The sequence below is a fragment of the Lagopus muta genome, chromosome 14 (genome assembly GCF_023343835.1).
Source record: "Lagopus muta isolate bLagMut1 chromosome 14, bLagMut1 primary, whole genome shotgun sequence".
NCBI lineage: Eukaryota > Metazoa > Chordata > Aves > Galliformes > Phasianidae > Lagopus > Lagopus muta.
In genome coordinates this window covers 16,962,508-16,979,071 of record NC_064446.1, presented here as the reverse complement: position 1 = coordinate 16,979,071, position 16,564 = coordinate 16,962,508, and the positions used below count along the sequence as shown (strand labels likewise).

At 53.1% G+C, this 16,564-nt stretch overlaps 1 protein-coding gene across 3 annotated transcripts in view; it reads right to left on the bottom strand.

Moving 5' to 3' along the window:
- Positions 1 to 16,564, bottom strand: part of ARHGAP26 (Rho GTPase activating protein 26) — a 107,981-nt gene that overhangs the window by 77,095 nt on the left and 14,322 nt on the right. For all 3 annotated transcript variants that reach the window (XM_048960905.1, XM_048960906.1, XM_048960907.1), the window contains exons 2-10: positions 15,340 to 15,435; positions 14,374 to 14,435; positions 13,997 to 14,068; positions 12,611 to 12,712; positions 10,210 to 10,320; positions 9,148 to 9,252; positions 8,771 to 8,900; positions 8,353 to 8,453; positions 6,790 to 6,884 (exon numbers count right to left, since the gene is read on the bottom strand). In XM_048960905.1, the coding sequence (XP_048816862.1) occupies positions 6,790 to 6,884; positions 8,353 to 8,453; positions 8,771 to 8,900; positions 9,148 to 9,252; positions 10,210 to 10,320; positions 12,611 to 12,712; positions 13,997 to 14,068; positions 14,374 to 14,435; positions 15,340 to 15,435 (874 nt within the window). The remainder of the gene's footprint in view (positions 1 to 6,789; positions 6,885 to 8,352; positions 8,454 to 8,770; positions 8,901 to 9,147; positions 9,253 to 10,209; positions 10,321 to 12,610; positions 12,713 to 13,996; positions 14,069 to 14,373; positions 14,436 to 15,339; positions 15,436 to 16,564) is intronic.

The following is a 16,564-nucleotide window of genomic DNA, read 5'->3' as shown; positions in this document are numbered from 1 at the left end:
AGACACAGATTAAGTTCGTGTGTAAAACAGAGAAAGAAAGATGACGACCTTCTTCCTCGCCAAGCCCCAGCACGGTGCGGCTGATGCCAGCCTAACCGCTCTGGGAAGTCCCTGCAGGTCCCAGCCAGGACCAAAAAGGAGCAGAAGGCATCTCCAATAATCAACACACATTTGCAGTGGTTTTACAGTATGACAGGCACTCCGTGACGCTGCACCCCAGACAGCTCACCTGCCTTTGGGCTAAAAGCACATCCACGTAATGGACATGGAAGGCACCTGAGCAAGCACGACGCCCCTGTGTCCCTGCACTTCATGTCCCACCACCCCAAGCACCAGCTCACAGGGGGACCTTCTGCTGCATCAGGAATTTCAACACTTTTGTCCCCGAAACGCTCACATCAGTGTGACTGTGCTGTGCCCCTGACCCCTGCCCTTAGCCACACAACAGCCCCCGAGCTACACGCTAAAACCAACTCTGTGGCTGCTTATTTATTTTAATGAGAAGGGGAAAGAACAGGCCCAAGTGCTGGCACGCAAAGCAGGGGGGGTCAGGGAACAAAACCAGCCAGGCGTTCGCCTCAGGGCCAGCACCACCTCCACCACTTCCAAGGGACCTTGCTCTGCCCTTCCCACACCAGGAGCTAACGCTCAATTATCTTGTTCTGTCACCAAAGTCGTGACTGACTGAGCACAGCAGAGCACCCTCCAGCTCCTGGTGCAGCACACCATGGAACACAGGTTGCCCCTCAGCACCCCGGGACCCACAGGGGCTCAGTGACACAGCTGAGGTGGCAAATCCAATGAGTTTTTCTGTTCTGTTCGGTTGGCCCGGTCTGTTCCATTCCAGGCTATTTTCAGATGCATTAGCACAGTGCAGCTGCTATTTCTGCAGGAGGAGAGCGGGCAGAAGCCCTGGCAACAGGGAAGACACAGGCATGTATCCAGCATGAGCAGGAGTGGCTGTCAGAGCTGTCTGCAGCAATGCCTGGGGGATTTTAGGGTTCATTCTCAGAAGGTATTGCAGCAGAGAGAGCGTAATGCTGCAGCTCCCAACCCAGCAAAACACAGCTGCCCCAGCCCTGCAGCAGGAAACACGCAGGGGTGAGGCAGAGAGCCATGGCAGTTGCATGCTTTGGGACCACTAAATGCAGAACTCCACACGGCCTGGGAACAGGGCTCACTTCTGACTTGCACTTTCCAAAAGCGATCCAGCGGGAGAGGATCACTGCACAAAAGCTGTTCAGTTCTTGGTAGGAGCTGATCCTCTGTCAGAGATGACAGCGTGAACAGGGATGCTCAGCGTGGTGGTTTTGGCCCGTTCCCATCACTCTGTGGTACTTAAGGGCAAGGAACAGAGAAATAACCCCTCACCAGCCAACCCCAGGGCTCACTCGCAGCACGCGCAAGGCAGCCCAGCGCAGGTTCACAGCAGCAGCAGCAGCATGCTCAGGCTTGCAACAAATCCAGGTCCAAGTAAATCAGACATAATGTATTTGATCTCCGCTAATCCTATTGGTGAGTCATTCCATACTCACCAGCTTAGTGGTTTGGAAGTTTACTCATTTCGAAGGGAAGAGGAAACCACTTAACCATCACCCCATTTGAGAGAGAAAACGCTCAACAGCCAGCACCGAATGCTGTCAGCACAGGGAACAAAGCTCAGTGCTGTGCAGACAACGTGGTCTGGGGGAGACAGGGGCAGCAGGAGAAGGGCTGAGGGGCCAAGGGGCTGGAGATGGGCTGGGGGCAGCTCCCTCCCCCTCGATGCAGGCAGGCGGTGGGCAGCTCAGCCCAAGCTCAGGCCGGCTGGCGGGGGAGCTCCAGCAACCCAGGGAGGGCAAAGGAAATAGAGATCTCTGTCTCCCGTGAAACATCAACACAAACACATTGAAACTGTTCACTCCAGTAAAATTGATGCTGGCCCCTAAGAGAACTGACAAGGTCCCAGAAAGACAGTGCAGGTATCTCCAGTGCCAGGTTCCCCCACGCACAGGACAGAAGCGATAATGGGAAAATGTTTGTTCTGCCTTTGAGCGATAACAACTCTTTGGGCTTCACTTCAAAGCCAAACTTACCAGCGTGCAGGGAGGGGCTGCAAACCCGAATTAAAAATCCATTTACATTGCAAACAGCTCCGCATTTCCTCCCACAGTGCTCATTTGCCAGAGCATCCATTGCACCACTTTCCCGAGCACAACCATCTTCCTGGCTGTGACGCATTCCAAATGCACCCCACACATTATGGCTCATCCATTATTCATTGGGACCGTGCCCACGGGGTGCCACGCACTCAGGTTGGGATGGCCGGGCCAGCATCCCACCCATCCCAGCAGCACAAAGCTGTCCTCAGCCCCACATCTACAGCCAGCCCCACATCTACAGCCAGCCCCACATCTACAGCCAGCCCCACATCTACAGCCAGCCCCACGGTCAGGGCTTTCCTCAAAGATCAACCGCTGCCAGAAGTGTGTGTGCCAGATTGTGGGTATCTCAGCTACCCAGCGTAGAGCCTGAGACAGGGAAGGGCCTCCTCTGGCTTCCTCTCCCAGAAGATAAACGTGACATGCCCATCTCTGTTCCCTCACCTAACACACAAACATCTGTGTCCCTGATGTGCTGCACACAGCAGAGGACTCCCCTGTGCCCCAGTGGCATTGCTCACCCCAGAAGCAAGAGTGAAAACATCAACACTGACTTCTGTGGCTCAAAGATAACAAACCTCCAACCCAGTGCTGGGGGCTGCAGCAGGCATTTACCTCCCAGCACCAAGAGCCTTTTGCCTTCTTCTGCGACGCAATGGGGAAATGTTGTGATTGGAAGGAAAGTTTCTGGACTGAAAAGATGCAGGAGCGTGAGACCAGAGTGCAACATGATAAACACTTTGCAAGAAAGTAAATTTTCGATATGCTACAATCTAAAACCTATTTTTTCCATATGAGACCACACAGGAAATTTGAATTTTCTCAATATCTCTGCTTTTGTGAAAAACAGCCTGGGTTTAAGGAGCTATGACTAAGCGTGCAGAGAAAATGAGAAAGTCCCCTAGCTGCTGCTCCTTCCAGAAAAACAAACAAATAATGAAAGCAATAGAAATAGATAAGAACTTTCAACTCCTGCAACTGCTTATCACATCGAGACAATCTAAACTGCCGAATGAGAAAGCCTAAAGATGGATTAATAACAGGGCTGGAGGGCCAGGAAGCTTCCAGCCCCGCTACGAGCAGAGAAGCACAGGAGGTGTGGAAGGGGATGAGGAGGGCAGGGAATTAGGGGACTCCCAGCTCAGGTCCCACTGCTCATTACAAGGCAAGCTTCCCCTGCGATGCTGCAGATGCACTCTGCCATCAGTCGCAGCGCAGCTCGCTGTGCAGACTGGGCTGAGCAGCTCCAGCAGCTCCCTGTGAACCACTCTGAAAGGCCACTGGAAATGTGACACCAGGCATGGAACACACATGGCTGCATGGCACCAAAAGCAGCCGGTGAGCGAAGGGCATGCAGCAATGCCAGCTGCTCCGGGGCACAGCGGGACCAGCAGAGTTCCTGCTCCCATCAGTCACTAAGGGACCCAAACCCCACACACCGAATACCTCCGATTCCCATAAGTGCCAATCGCCATTAGGGGCACTAAGCTTCTGGCCCAGAGAAACCACCTGGACTGTCCTAAATTTCAAAGCCTCTGTCATCAGCCAAACGAGATCCTCCCCTTCCTGAGGCTCATTTGGTAAGACATTGGCTGACATCCCTGCTTACCTTGTTTATAAAACTGACTTAATGCACAGAGACTCCAAATTAGTTTAGTTTGAAAAAAAGGGCATTACCAGCAAACCACACTGTCCATCACATGAGGGAATATTTCAGCCAGATGCTGGAACCCCATTCTGAGGTCTGTTTTGGTATAACAAAGTATATAAATACATAGTAAATATATATATTCAGTGTCTTCTCAGCTACAAGCTACAACACTCCTAACCGCCCCAGAACTATTGGCAAAGGCAGGGTTGGGGAGCTCTTAGTCTTCCCAGAAAATGCCTCTATCACACGTTGTGACTTAGTGTAGGGAACCTGCTTTGGCAGGGGGTTGGACTCGATGATCTCTGGAGGTCCCTTCCAACCCCTACAGTTCTGTGATTCTGCCTTCAATATTGGGAATTTTGGACTTCCTGTCAGACAATAGGAAGAGGAAGCAATGCTGCAATAACAGACCAGGCTCAAGGCGTTCAGTTCAGGGGTGCCAAATCATTCTTGGAGGGGAAAATCACATCCTCTCCAACGCACAACAGCTTCTTTGGACATTATTTAAAGCAGCCCAAGCCCCCAGCCCCGCTGCATGCTCCCCCCAGCACACCAAGAGCCCAGGTCTGTGCCTCTGAGTGCAACCAAAGGAAGCAAAGCCAAGGCTGCCACCTCCAGGCTGCAGGGCTCTGCTGAGCCACAGCCTGCTTTCACCCCAGAGCCCTAAAGCACCTTCCCAAACTGGGATCAACAGTTTGAAAAGCCACCCAAAATTCATGGCAACGGGAGATAAGAATACTTAAATGAAACGTGCAACGCACTCTGGCGTTACAGGCATGCATGGCTGCGTGCTGGATTTGGCACACTGGCCTCGGCCCCACAGACAGGTGCAGCACAGCCCCCAGCAGCACACAGCAGTGTCACCCTGACCCACAGCACTGCCCCACGGCAGCAGAGAGCCACAGCTCATCCAGACACAACGAAGCAGGGATAAGCTGCTCTGTGCCCAGCCAGCTTAGCATCAATTAAACAAGCCCCATGGAGAGTCTGGGCAGGGCATGGACTCACGTGGTCCCCATGGTGTAAGTTTGAAGTTGCATACAGAAAAGAAAGAGGGAAAACTGCTCACAGTCAAAACACAGCACATATGTGACACAGAGGAGCATCCCGGGGATTTGTTTGCCTTAATGACATCCAGACTTCCTGCGTGGGGCTGAAGAACAAGACGTCAAGTTTCCAACTTCTTTATTAGCAGAGACAATTAAAAAAAACCAACCACAAAACAAAAGGTCCACAGGCCAAAAGTAAAACACAACCAGACCGCGACAAAGAGCCCACAGCACAAACCACGCTGCAAAACGGGAACGGATGTGCTGCAGCACCCTTAGTGAGAGCCATGCCATCACTGGGTCTGTGTGAGGAGCGGGGTGCAGCCTTATCCAATCCCCCTCCTGGTGACCCAAACCAGCACAGACCACATGCCTAGCACCCATCCATCCCTACCAGCACCCACACCACACAGCTCAGCTGTGGGGCAGCACCCACATGCTGCCGAGCCCCCACAGCCCTGGGCTGGCATGAAAGCCATTCCTCGACACGCTGCTTCCCATGGGAGGCCAACAGGGAGCGCCAGCCAGGAGCGGGGGGATCTCCAGCAAAGCCCACAGCCACACCTCAGGCCCGCAGGCACGGCTCCAGAGTGGGGCAGAGATGGGGCGGACACTGGCAGAGAGCTCTGCCTCCTCTTCCTCTCAGCTCACCCATTTCAGAAGTGCTGTTACTCAGGAGCACTCAGGACAAATTCTGGTATCAGAAATACGCAGAGCTGCCTGTCTGCTGGGGAAAAGCAGCCCGTCAGTTCGCGCTTCCTGCTCTCACAGCCCTCGGGAATCAGGAACGCGGACGTGAAACGAGCAATTTCTCAGGTTTCCCCGCCACTCCCCTGCCATTATTTACATTTAGCAGCATATTTCTGGAGCAGCTCTTGATCCTGTGCCCAGCAGGCTGCAGACATCAAGGGGAGGTTCGGCTGGCTCTGAAAGCACGACAGAAGAAAGCTATTGTGGTGGCTGGCTTCTCCTCCTCCCGGGTTTATTTTGATTTTCACATTTAAAAAAAAAAAAACCAACACTTCCCCTTCGAGCAGAGGGAAAAAATGGCAACGTCAGCAGAAATCCTGCAGCTTTCTGGAGGAAAGCAGAGCCACAGAGAGCGAGCAGCAGCTACAAGACCATCCCAATCCCATCTGCTCTCAGCGTCCCCACCACGAAGGGCTGAGCACGCATGGATGAATTGACAGATGCCCGGGAAATGCAGCCAGCACCACCAGCACCTTGAGTTCTGCTGAACTGGAGTTCTTATGGGGGAGACCTCCTCGTATTTACACTACAGCCAGCAAAGGGCTTTTTGTAAAGCACGTAACTTCCTGCAGAGAGGAAAACACGAGGCAGTGACCAACAAAGGCTGCTCAGAACAGCAGCTCAGCCTGGTTCTCCTGTGTGTATACAGCACACGTGTGATACTAGTTCAACGCAGTGACAAGGCTCTCATTCCTAGTGCTACAGACTGAATGCAGATGTATGTCTGGTTCAGCTGCTCAAAGGAAAATCAGGCCAGGAAGCATTTTATAACTTCAGGAAAAAAGATGTGAATTTAGAGTGCCCAAAGACACAAGCTGGATTTCCATCATCGACACCTACAGCAGAGCATCACAAGAGCTGAAGTTCTTCCAGCACAGAACCCATGCAGGAAAGAGGCATCCCATTCCTCCCAAAACACATGCAGCGACTTTGCCACACTCGTAACCATTTAGCTCACATGCCCAGAGTCTGCAAAAATGCTACAACACCGTTAAGTTCTGAGAGCCTAAAGTAAACTCAGTACCTTGTAAAACGAAGCACTGACTCAACATCCTGCAAGCACCTGGCCAGGAACAGCAGGGGAAGCACGTTCCCATGGACTAATGCTTCCCAGCCACAGATGGCATGACCGGAGCAGAAGGCAAACGCCAAATCCACCCGGGCAGCAGCCAGGAAAGCCTCCTGCCCCTGCACTCACCGATCCACGGCTTCCACGTCAAAGCAGAACCTCTTCTCAATGGAGTCGGTTTTCCGTCGTGTGCAAGATTTCAGGATAACGGCTTCATCCTCTCCCTGAGAAGAGACAAAATCACAGATAAGGAGGAGAACAACCCCTCCATACATGCCTGCCCCCAGGCCCCAACCAGTGCGCTCAAACCAGAGGGGCTGTTTGGCAACATCAGCCACTCAGCACCTGCTAGAAATGCATTAACACATATCCGAAATGCTTAGGCCAAAACCAAGAAACCATCCTTTCTGAATGCAGACTACATTTATGCACTGAGTATCATACAACCCATGTTTCAGGCAGGCAGAGAGTGCTGGACCACAATTATTGGGCAAAGTTTTATTTTCCATTGCTGAACAATGCATCATAACCTTGGCTGTCAATTTTCACTCTGGCACTGGCTGCATATTTGGCAGCATTCTTCACACAGAAACTCTTAACAGGAGCAAGTATGCCTTAAGATGTTTATTATTTGACAAAGCAATGACAAAAGCATTCTCCCATCCAGGCATCTGCATCCAAGTACTGGATTTCCCCACGCCGAGCAGTGGTCAGGCAGGATCTGTGCACACTGCTGTCCTCTGCTGGAGGAAACCCCTGCCCAGACTCTGCCAGCACACAAAATTCTCCTGCAATTTTTAAAATCCCTTGATGACTCAAATACAAGGCAAATTCTGAGCGAGTTCCTGGAGACAGCCACTTTTCTGTGCACTCTGTGCTGTTCCAGCTGACACCTTGGCTGACCACCCTGTTCCCTGACATCATCATTTTCCAGGAAACCTATTTAGGGCCACAGCAGGGACCCAGGAAGACAGATCTGAACGGTTTCTGCAGGGCTGCTCCTGGGGGGCCGCCTGCACCCTGCAGCTCATCAGCCTGGCTCAGCACTCTGTATTCAGGAACTGCCCTGCCCTGGAACCACCATCTGATGCCAGCTGCAGCCCCAGGAGTGCTCGAGAGGCCAAGAGCAGGCAGAGCCTTGGGTGACCCCATCTCTTTACGCTGCACCAACAGTGCACCGGTTGGCACTAACAGACTGCAGGGCACCCAGCACACAGACAAGATGCTCAGCATGCTGCACATCCCATGTGGTCAGAACAACCTGAGCAGGACCAGCGTGCAGCTGCACAGGCTTCAGTTTGTAAAGCTTTCTCCTTTCACAAATAGAAATAAATAAAGGACAGATCTAAGACAAGAGGAGAAAGGCCGGTCTGTAACTACAGGCAGCTGCTGTAAACTTGTCCTTACAGATAGCTGCATGCAGACACCGGAACAGAGAGTGGAGCATGAAACAGAGCTGTGTCTGAGGGGCTCCAAACAATCAGGAAACCAGCAGTGCTGCCAGGGCAGCTGACAGCTCCCAGACATCTGCTGGAGTTGTTTTTTTTGAGCAAGGTGCAGAGCTCATTCCCGTGTGGCACTCATTCAGCTGAAGTGAAGGTGAGCCACCTGCTGGTGTTGGTGTCCCACTGCTGAGGTTGGCTCAGCCCGAGCAGCCTGTAGCTCTGCCCAGGGCCCTGCAGAGACACTCACCCCTTTTCCTCCAGATTTCTGGTCAAATGGCACCATGGTTATCCGCTTGGATTCCCGCTGGTACGTGCAGTAATGCTTCACCCAGGAGGTCCCAAAGTGACCTGCAAAGCAAACGCAGCTTTTACCCCCAGAACCAGTAGAGCTTCAATGCACACCCATTATTAAGCTGTAAGTTTAACCATCGTTTAACACGACACGTTTCTCTATCCACGACTCTTGTTGTACTTTACAGGTGGCATAAGCATTGCTAGCCCTTCTCGTTCAGGAGAAAGAGGAAGCAGACTCCCCAAGCACTGACTGATGCCACAACAGCCCACCGCAGGGCCAGTGCCCCCACATTCTGCATTCTGACAAATTTGCCTCTGTGTCCCAACAGTGGCCCCCAACACCCACACCCCACATTGCCCTCAGCACCTACGTTTCTCCTGGACGTAGAGATACCCCTCCATGGTATAAGGACTGATGTTTTTGTGCTCGTGAGGATTCTCCTTCATCTTCTTCATCAGCGATTCAACCTCCGACCTCGTTCCTTCAAAGCGATTCCTCGTCTGCAAATCAAAACAGGAACAACCCTGCAGCACCCATGCGAAGGCTGAGACACTGTGCAGAAGAACTGCCACTCAGACTGTATGTGTGGCACAGCGTTATTTATAACAAAGAATTTGCTTCAATTACACTGTCAAGCCCTTTGCTTGAGGGCACACACACACAAAGAGAGAAACCGTCTCAATTAAAACCTACCAAAGTGTGTGTGAGTTTTCTTTGCCAGACAGGCACATCAACACAAACACTTACATTCTGGATGCTGATGGTCAGCTCTGTCTTGAAGTCACTGAAGTCCTTTGCAAGCTCATAGCCGTGGTGGTAGAAGGTGAAAAGCCCTTGCAGAAAGGCCAGCAGCTGCGTTGGGGCAAAACGAATCAAGACTGTCAGTGCAGCCCTCTCTTCCAGCCCACTTTGTCCTCCTGCTTCAATCAACCCCAATGACCCAACTGATACCCAAATTCCACCCCCCTCCTGCACTGGGAGCTGAGATGTGGCAAGCCAGGCAGTCACAGCCTGGTCATGCTTCTCTGGACTTGGAGCTATTCTTCATTCAGTAGGAATGACTCCTTGCAAACAGCAGAGGAGGTTTTGACTCTACCATGTATTTTTCACGGGTAGATAATAATAAGTTAAGGGAGAATGGCTTTAAACTAAAGGAAGGGATGTTTAGATTAGATGTCAGGGGGAAGTTCTTTACAGAGGGAGTGGTGAGGTGCTGGAACAGGCGGTCCAGAGAGGCTGTGGATGCCCCAACCCCGAAGGTGAGAAAAGCCAGGTCAGATGGGGCCCTGGGCAGCCTGATCCAGTACTTATCTAGTGGCTGGCAGCCCTGCCTGTGGCAGGAGGGTTGGAACTCGACAGTGCTTGGGGTCCCTTGCAACCCAAGACGTTCTATGATTCCTGGAGGAGCAGTAGAGGACTTAGCAGTGAGCAAAAGGCAGGTCCTACAAAGCTTAATTCTTTTCTCATTCTGTCAATCCTGCACTCTTTTCCCCTGAAAGTTACATTCTCTCCAGCTTCTATTTTTCTGCTCCCACTTGAGCCCATTCCCTTTGCAGCTGTCAGCAGGCCCCACGGCGCAGTCCATCACAATAGAGATGCCCACAATACATACAAAGAAACGCTTTGCGTGTCTGGGGCTGAGCCCCACACCAAGGGCTTTTCCTAAGCACATGTCCTGCCCCCAAACCTGTCCTACAGTAACAGGGATGCAGGGACACCCCATGCCCCAGCCTGGCTAACCATCAGCTCTCACACAGTAACACATCCCTCAAGCAGTTTTGTGGGATGAAAAGGGTTGGGTTCACTTACAGGCTCCACAAACTCAAACATCTTCCTCTCCTGAACCTCTTGCACCTTGAAGACATACTCCAGGGAGACCTCGTAGAAATGCTGCCGAACCAGGTCCACCTGGCTGTCTGCCTGCAGGCACCAGGAGATGAAAGAGGAAACACGAGGTCAGCGTGGCTGGGAGCAGCCAGCCCCATGGCAGGGGACAGCAGGGGCTGATGGGGGTGCGTCCACGTGGGATGCTAACTCAGCTTCAGACATCAGTCTGGGGCTGGACAGATGGCACAGCAATTAAATAGAAACCTGATTCACATGAACAGGCTCCTTCTTCAGCTGAAAAAAAGCGTTTTCGATGACTCACGTTCACACCTCCCTGACAGCTGGGTAGAAGAACACGAATTAAAAGTGGGAGAAAGGAGAAGTTGCTGCATACTTGACAACGAAAGGCAATTCTGCACTTTCTGGAAAGCAGTGCATCGAGAGGCTGCCAGCAGCACCGTGGGCTCCAGGCAGTGACACAACATCCCACCATGCCACCAGTGAGGGCTGCTCCTGTGCCGGGCCAGGGGACAGCACATGCCCTCTGCTTGGGAGAGAAAGCAGAAGGGAGCAGAATTTGGGATATTCCCCAACAGAAGGGCCTCACTGTGTGCTGGAGCAGAGCCGCTGCACTGATAGCAGGGTAAGGAATACAGGCATCCCCCGCCTTCTTCCTCAGCTCACTCCTGATTTTCCATAGGACACGGCCATAGAGTGGAACATTTTCCCCAAGACCTGCCTGCAGCACTTGTGCTGGGTGTCTGTGGTGAAGAGGCTGAGTTTTCAGCAAACTGAGCACTAAATGTGATGCAACAAAAGAACTTTGCCAGGAGTTAAACAACAGATTAGACTCAGGGTGTTATTTAATTGGTCAGCAGCCAGAGCAGCAGAGAATTCCCATGGTTTCCTTCTCTTCTTGCTTTGCTGCAGCAGTCACGCATGTGGCCACCACCACCTTCCAGATGTGGACAGCAGGAAGAGATTAGGAAACATAAAACACCAAACTGCCCTGACACAAACTCTCCTCTCTGGCTGTCAGGGTGTCTAAGAGGGCTTCAGGCTGCTAATAATCAGCTGGCGTTGGTTTTCCTAAATCATTACCATTTCATCAGCACCCTTCCTGAGGACATCTGCCATAACTGCTTTTTGTAATGTCTCAGGCGAGAAAGATCCCAACTCCTGAACCCAGGAGCAGCAGCAGCCGGTTCCAGCTTTCGTAGCAAAAGTCGAAGTGCGAGGTGGAAGATGCCAGCAGATGGCACCAGCATCCAGCACTGCTAAATACACCAGCAGCCCGTGCTGCACAGCACAGCACACGCAGCCAGCATTCTGCATGGCACAGCACCACACACAGCATCTGCGTGGTACAGCACACCAACACCCCACACTTAGCTGCCCTGGCTCCTGTATTGCTCCCATACCCTGGGCAGGACATGACATCACAGCTCCGTAAAACGCTGCTGCAGCCACAAGTAGCTCCTTCTCCATAAAGAAATCCTTCCACTCCAGTATCTCGCCATAGAATTTTAAACATGAACCAGAATATGGGTTTAAAAGGTTACTGAAGAGCCACAAGAGCGGAGCTCTGCACCTGCTGGGATGTAGGGATGCTGCCACGAAGCAAAGTGCTCACAGACCCGGAACATCCCTGCCAGGACAGCCAGGCACGTCAGGCCAGATGCAGACCCCTCTCCAGCCCTGATTTGGTGGAAGATGACTCCGTGCCACAGCTGTACCAGTCTGCTCTCTTGAGACAGATGGGTCTGCACACAGTTGGGCCACAAACAGCTGAGCTGCTCCAGTGCAGAGATCATCACTGTGCCCACCAAGCCCTCGGTGACATGCCAGCACTCTGCCCAGCAGCGCAGCGCCTGCCCCAGCCCTGGGCAGCTCAGGAATTCCAGACATGGGAGCAGTGATTGCAAAAGCAGGTTTCTCATCCAGTAAGAGCATTTGGCACAGCAGCAAACTACGTCCCAAGTAACAGGCTCTAAAAGCAGTTTAGAAGCACTAAGCCTGATCACTCTTCCCACGAAGCTCAAAGCCAGTGCAGCCACTTCTAGAGAAGGAGAATAAAAACGTACATGATTTGTTATGGCACATGGGAAGCCTGCAGCAGAACCAGTTCCCCTACTGCTACACTCTTTAATTACAAGCTCTCTATCCTTTTTGATTGCTATCCATTTTGGGATCGCTCTGACTTACTCACCAAAACAGTTCTGTCCCCTTTGATTAAAGGAAGAGGGAAAAACCTGCCACTCACAGTCAGCACAGGAAAAAAAGTAGCTTATAGCCAAGAAAACCAACACTAGAAGATGCAGAAAATACTCAAAAACCTCAATGCAGTTACTGCTAGACACTGAAAATTCGAGGTTGCTCTCACCTCCTGGAGCTGGGATTCCTTCTTCTTGGAAGACAAGTTTAAGTGCTTTTCTAGGACACCACAGTACTTCTCAGTCTCCTTGTCGTATTTCTTCTTGGCATCCTGCAGAACAGAACGGTGTGAGCCTGGATCCAGCAGCACCACAACAGCCAAGGAGACCCAGCAGCATGCTGAGGACACTGCCCATGGGACCCACATGGGAGCACAGCCCCCAGCCCAGCATTCAGCTTCCTGCCCTGCTCAGAGATGCCCGTGCAAGGCCACGCAGCTGGCTTTGTTTAAAGTTTGTTCCAAAAACTGATAGCAGCCCTAAAGCCACACCCAGAACAGACACGCTTTGAAGAGCCCAAGTTGGACAGGGAAGGGAGGCAGCAGCAGGGAGCAGCTCCCTCATCTGCTTCTCATTACCCAGCTGTGCACAGCTCCAAGGCACTGATGGATGCTGGACTGGCAGCCACGAGGTGCTGCAGAGGGACGGGCAGCAGCACCCAGCCCACAGCCCTGTGTGGGGCAGGACAGCAGCCCTCTGCAACGTGCAGAGCTGTCAGCGCTCACAGCCATGCAGAACACTGCAGCCCCAAACACACCAGCGCCAGGGCACAGAGGGAACAGCTGGGCTGACTCCTGGACTAAAAGCAGCATCGTGCAGAGCTGCACTCCCAGGTTGCCCGGCCAGGGGACATCCAACCAGTGCCTCAAAGGCAGCAAGGCCCCATGTACCGACAGAACCCAGCACATCAATAGCCAGTGCTGCTTCTGTAGGATCCCCCTGGAGGTTTTTCTCCTCTGGCTGCACAAGTCAAACCAGAGCAACCTTAGGACAGGACACACCACCGCAGTGCAAACAGCCCCGCTGGCTGGCACGTGCTCCCTGCTGTCAGCAGCAGGCTGTTATAACAACAGCAGAGCCGCGGGCAGTGCTTCGAATTCCAGAACAAAGGCAGGAAAGAAAGGCGGGCAGGGACAGGCTGTCCCACAGCAGCCTGGGACACATGGGTGTGTTCCCGGGTTCGCCCTGCCAGACGGTGCCCAGATCTCCAATGCACTGGAGCCGGGTGAGCGCAGAACTGAAAGGTTTCAGCTGACTGAGAGTTCGGAGACTGAGGATTCACCTTGCAAAACGTTAATTCTGGTTTGGAGGAAGAAAAAATCTAACTGTTGGTCAACAGCTCATGTTGGCGCATTACTTGCTTGAGGGTGAACCAGGAAACACCAAGGCAATTCACGTAAGCCGGATCGTCCTTGTCTCCCTCCCACACCCGGGGCCAGCAGAGCCCATCCCTGTGGCACATCAGATCCCAGACAGCACCAGGCAGCTCTGAGCACTGCCCCGAGCCATGCAGAGGCTCACAGACCCAACAGCAATGCGAGGCCAAAGCCACCTACCTTAGCAGCACCAATCTGCTCCTTGCGGAACTTCTCCAGCGGTGTGATCAGCACCTCGCTGGCGTTCTCAATCTGTTGGACACAGAGTCACCCTGTGGTCCCCAGCTGGGCAGCACTGTGCACGTGGGCACTTTGTGTCCCACTCAGAGCTGAGAGCTGTGCTGCTGACCACCTCTCTCCGCTCAGTCCCTGCAGACACACCAGCACTGGGGCTGCTGTACCAAGGATCCCTCCCTACAAACTGCCATCACCGCCCACTGGAACACACACACTTCACCTTCCTCCAGCTGCACATCAGATTAGCGGTCAGAAGGCAGCTGAACTGCTGCTATCAGACCCGCTCTCCATCCCCAGGCTCCCCACTCCCAGGGCCATACCATCCGCATCCGCTCATCTTCCAGGTTCCGCAGCACCGTGGCAAACTCCTGCAGAGACTTGGCTGTAAGGGACACGTGGACAGTTTCAGAATTTAACAGCATTTTCTTTTTTAATTCTGGACATCCAAGTAGCCATAGCATCACATTTCTAGCACTCACTGCTGCTCAGGCTGGCTCCTGCTGCCCAGCAGCTCCTATGGCAGGCTGGCTGCTATGGGCATCAAGGAGCAAGGGGCCTGTCCCAAATGTCTGGGGAAATAACACTCGAACACAGCAGGCACGGTGTGTGCACTTGAGACAGAGCCTCACTTGCATAAGAAAGCTATTTTGGCCAAGAGACCAGCACAAATCAGCAAGAAAATCAGGACTAAATCTCATGTGCTCTGTTGGCTCCCGACTACATACATGCACAATGAACTCTGAAAGTCCAGCCCAGGCAGAAACAGGGTAACACTGAACAAAGCAGGTGAAGCTGTCCCCTAGCACTGGGAGATGCTGGGCGCAGTCCTGCCAGACCCTCACAGCATCGCCCTCTGAGCGCTCACCCACAGCCCTGCAGTGGCTGCCTGGACGTCCTGCAGGCATGTGGCCAAGCTGTGCTCCCCTCCTGCAGACCACAGCCACTGGCGGTGCCTCTAGCCATGACTACATCTCCAGATCCTTGCCCTCACATGTGAAAGGGCAAATAACAATCCAGATGGTTTCTAGATATGGCCTTCCATATCTAGGAAGGAGTCTTCCTCCTTTCTTTCTCTGGTAGAGGCAGACTTCAGGTGAGAAGCTACAGCTTCTCTCCTAGCGAAGGCTCTGAAGTTGATGGACAAGGAGAAATGCACTGCTTCCAGAGAGCAGGGAATGCTGACCCTCTGGGTCCCCCCATGTCTGTGCTCGTGCCTACGCATGCACTGCTCTGCTTGGGGTGGGCAGCACCATCAGAGCCCCCACCAACCCACCGTCAGCTCTCACCTATGCAGATCTCATCGTCTGTTTCAGCATCGCCGATGCAGCGGAACTTAAATTCATTGAGGGAATCCGCAAACTTGCGCTTGGCCGACGACAGATCTGTGAGAGGAGAAATGCAGACATCAGCATGGGAGCGGGCAGCAGCACAACCCGGCACAGGGTCCCACCAGCCCCCCTGGGAAGGTTACACCAAGGGCCCTCCATGCAGGGCAGGCACCAGAGATGAGGGCCCACGGCTCCGCACTGCCCCAGAGAGCGAGCCCTGCTGCAGCACAGCTCTGGTTACAGGCACTACTGCAGAGAATGACTGCTTTACAAGTCACAGACTCTCTCCAAGAGCTGAATCCTATTAAGTTATTACTTGAGATGACCTGAGCGGATCCAGGCCTGGCTTTTCAAACCGGCCCCATGACCCTGCACACACATCCCCAGGAACCACAAAGCCACAGGCCTGACAGGAACTTGTTCTGAAGCAGCACAGGGACCCCAACCGTGCTAAATTCCCCAAATTCCCCATGCGTTTCATTCACTGTTCTCAACATCCAGGGAGCTTTTCCCTTTCCGTGCAGAGAACAAAAATGTGCGTTCACACAAAGGCTGCTCCTCCCAGGCATGAACACCAAACGAGAGCTGTGGAAGAGATCAAGCATTCTGCTTTTGTGGTGGAAGGAGGGAGCTGAAAGCTTTCTTCAAGCACTAAAGCTGCTCTCCCAGCACCTGCTTCTATCCCCAGGGCTAATCCTGCCTGCAACTCAGCCCGGGAGCAAAGCTGCACCCAGCACAACGTGCTCCTAATGCAGCAGGACCACAGAGGAATGAGGAATGGACAGCAGGGTGCAGTGCTTGGGGGTGCTCCAGGAGTGACTGGGGGTGCTAGGTTTGCCCCCAGCCCTCCAGATGGATGCTGACACCACAATGTCAGAGGGCAGCACCTGCACAGCCCAGGATGTGCAGCAGCACCCCCAGCACAGCACCCAGCTTTGCCCCACGGAAGCTCAGAGGCTTCAGCCTGGCGCAGAACAGCCTCCTGCTCCTCTGGTATGGTAAGGAGGAGGATGTTAACGAGGAGATGACGCTAATGACTCAAGGAGCCATTTCCTCTCTGCTGGCTCCATGCTGACCCTGGCCACACTTGGGCTGCAGACACCCTGACCAAGGCTGCTGTCTCCCCACCGCAGGCCAGGCAGGGGCAACCCAAACCCAAAACGTTTTTGCACTGGTCTACAGC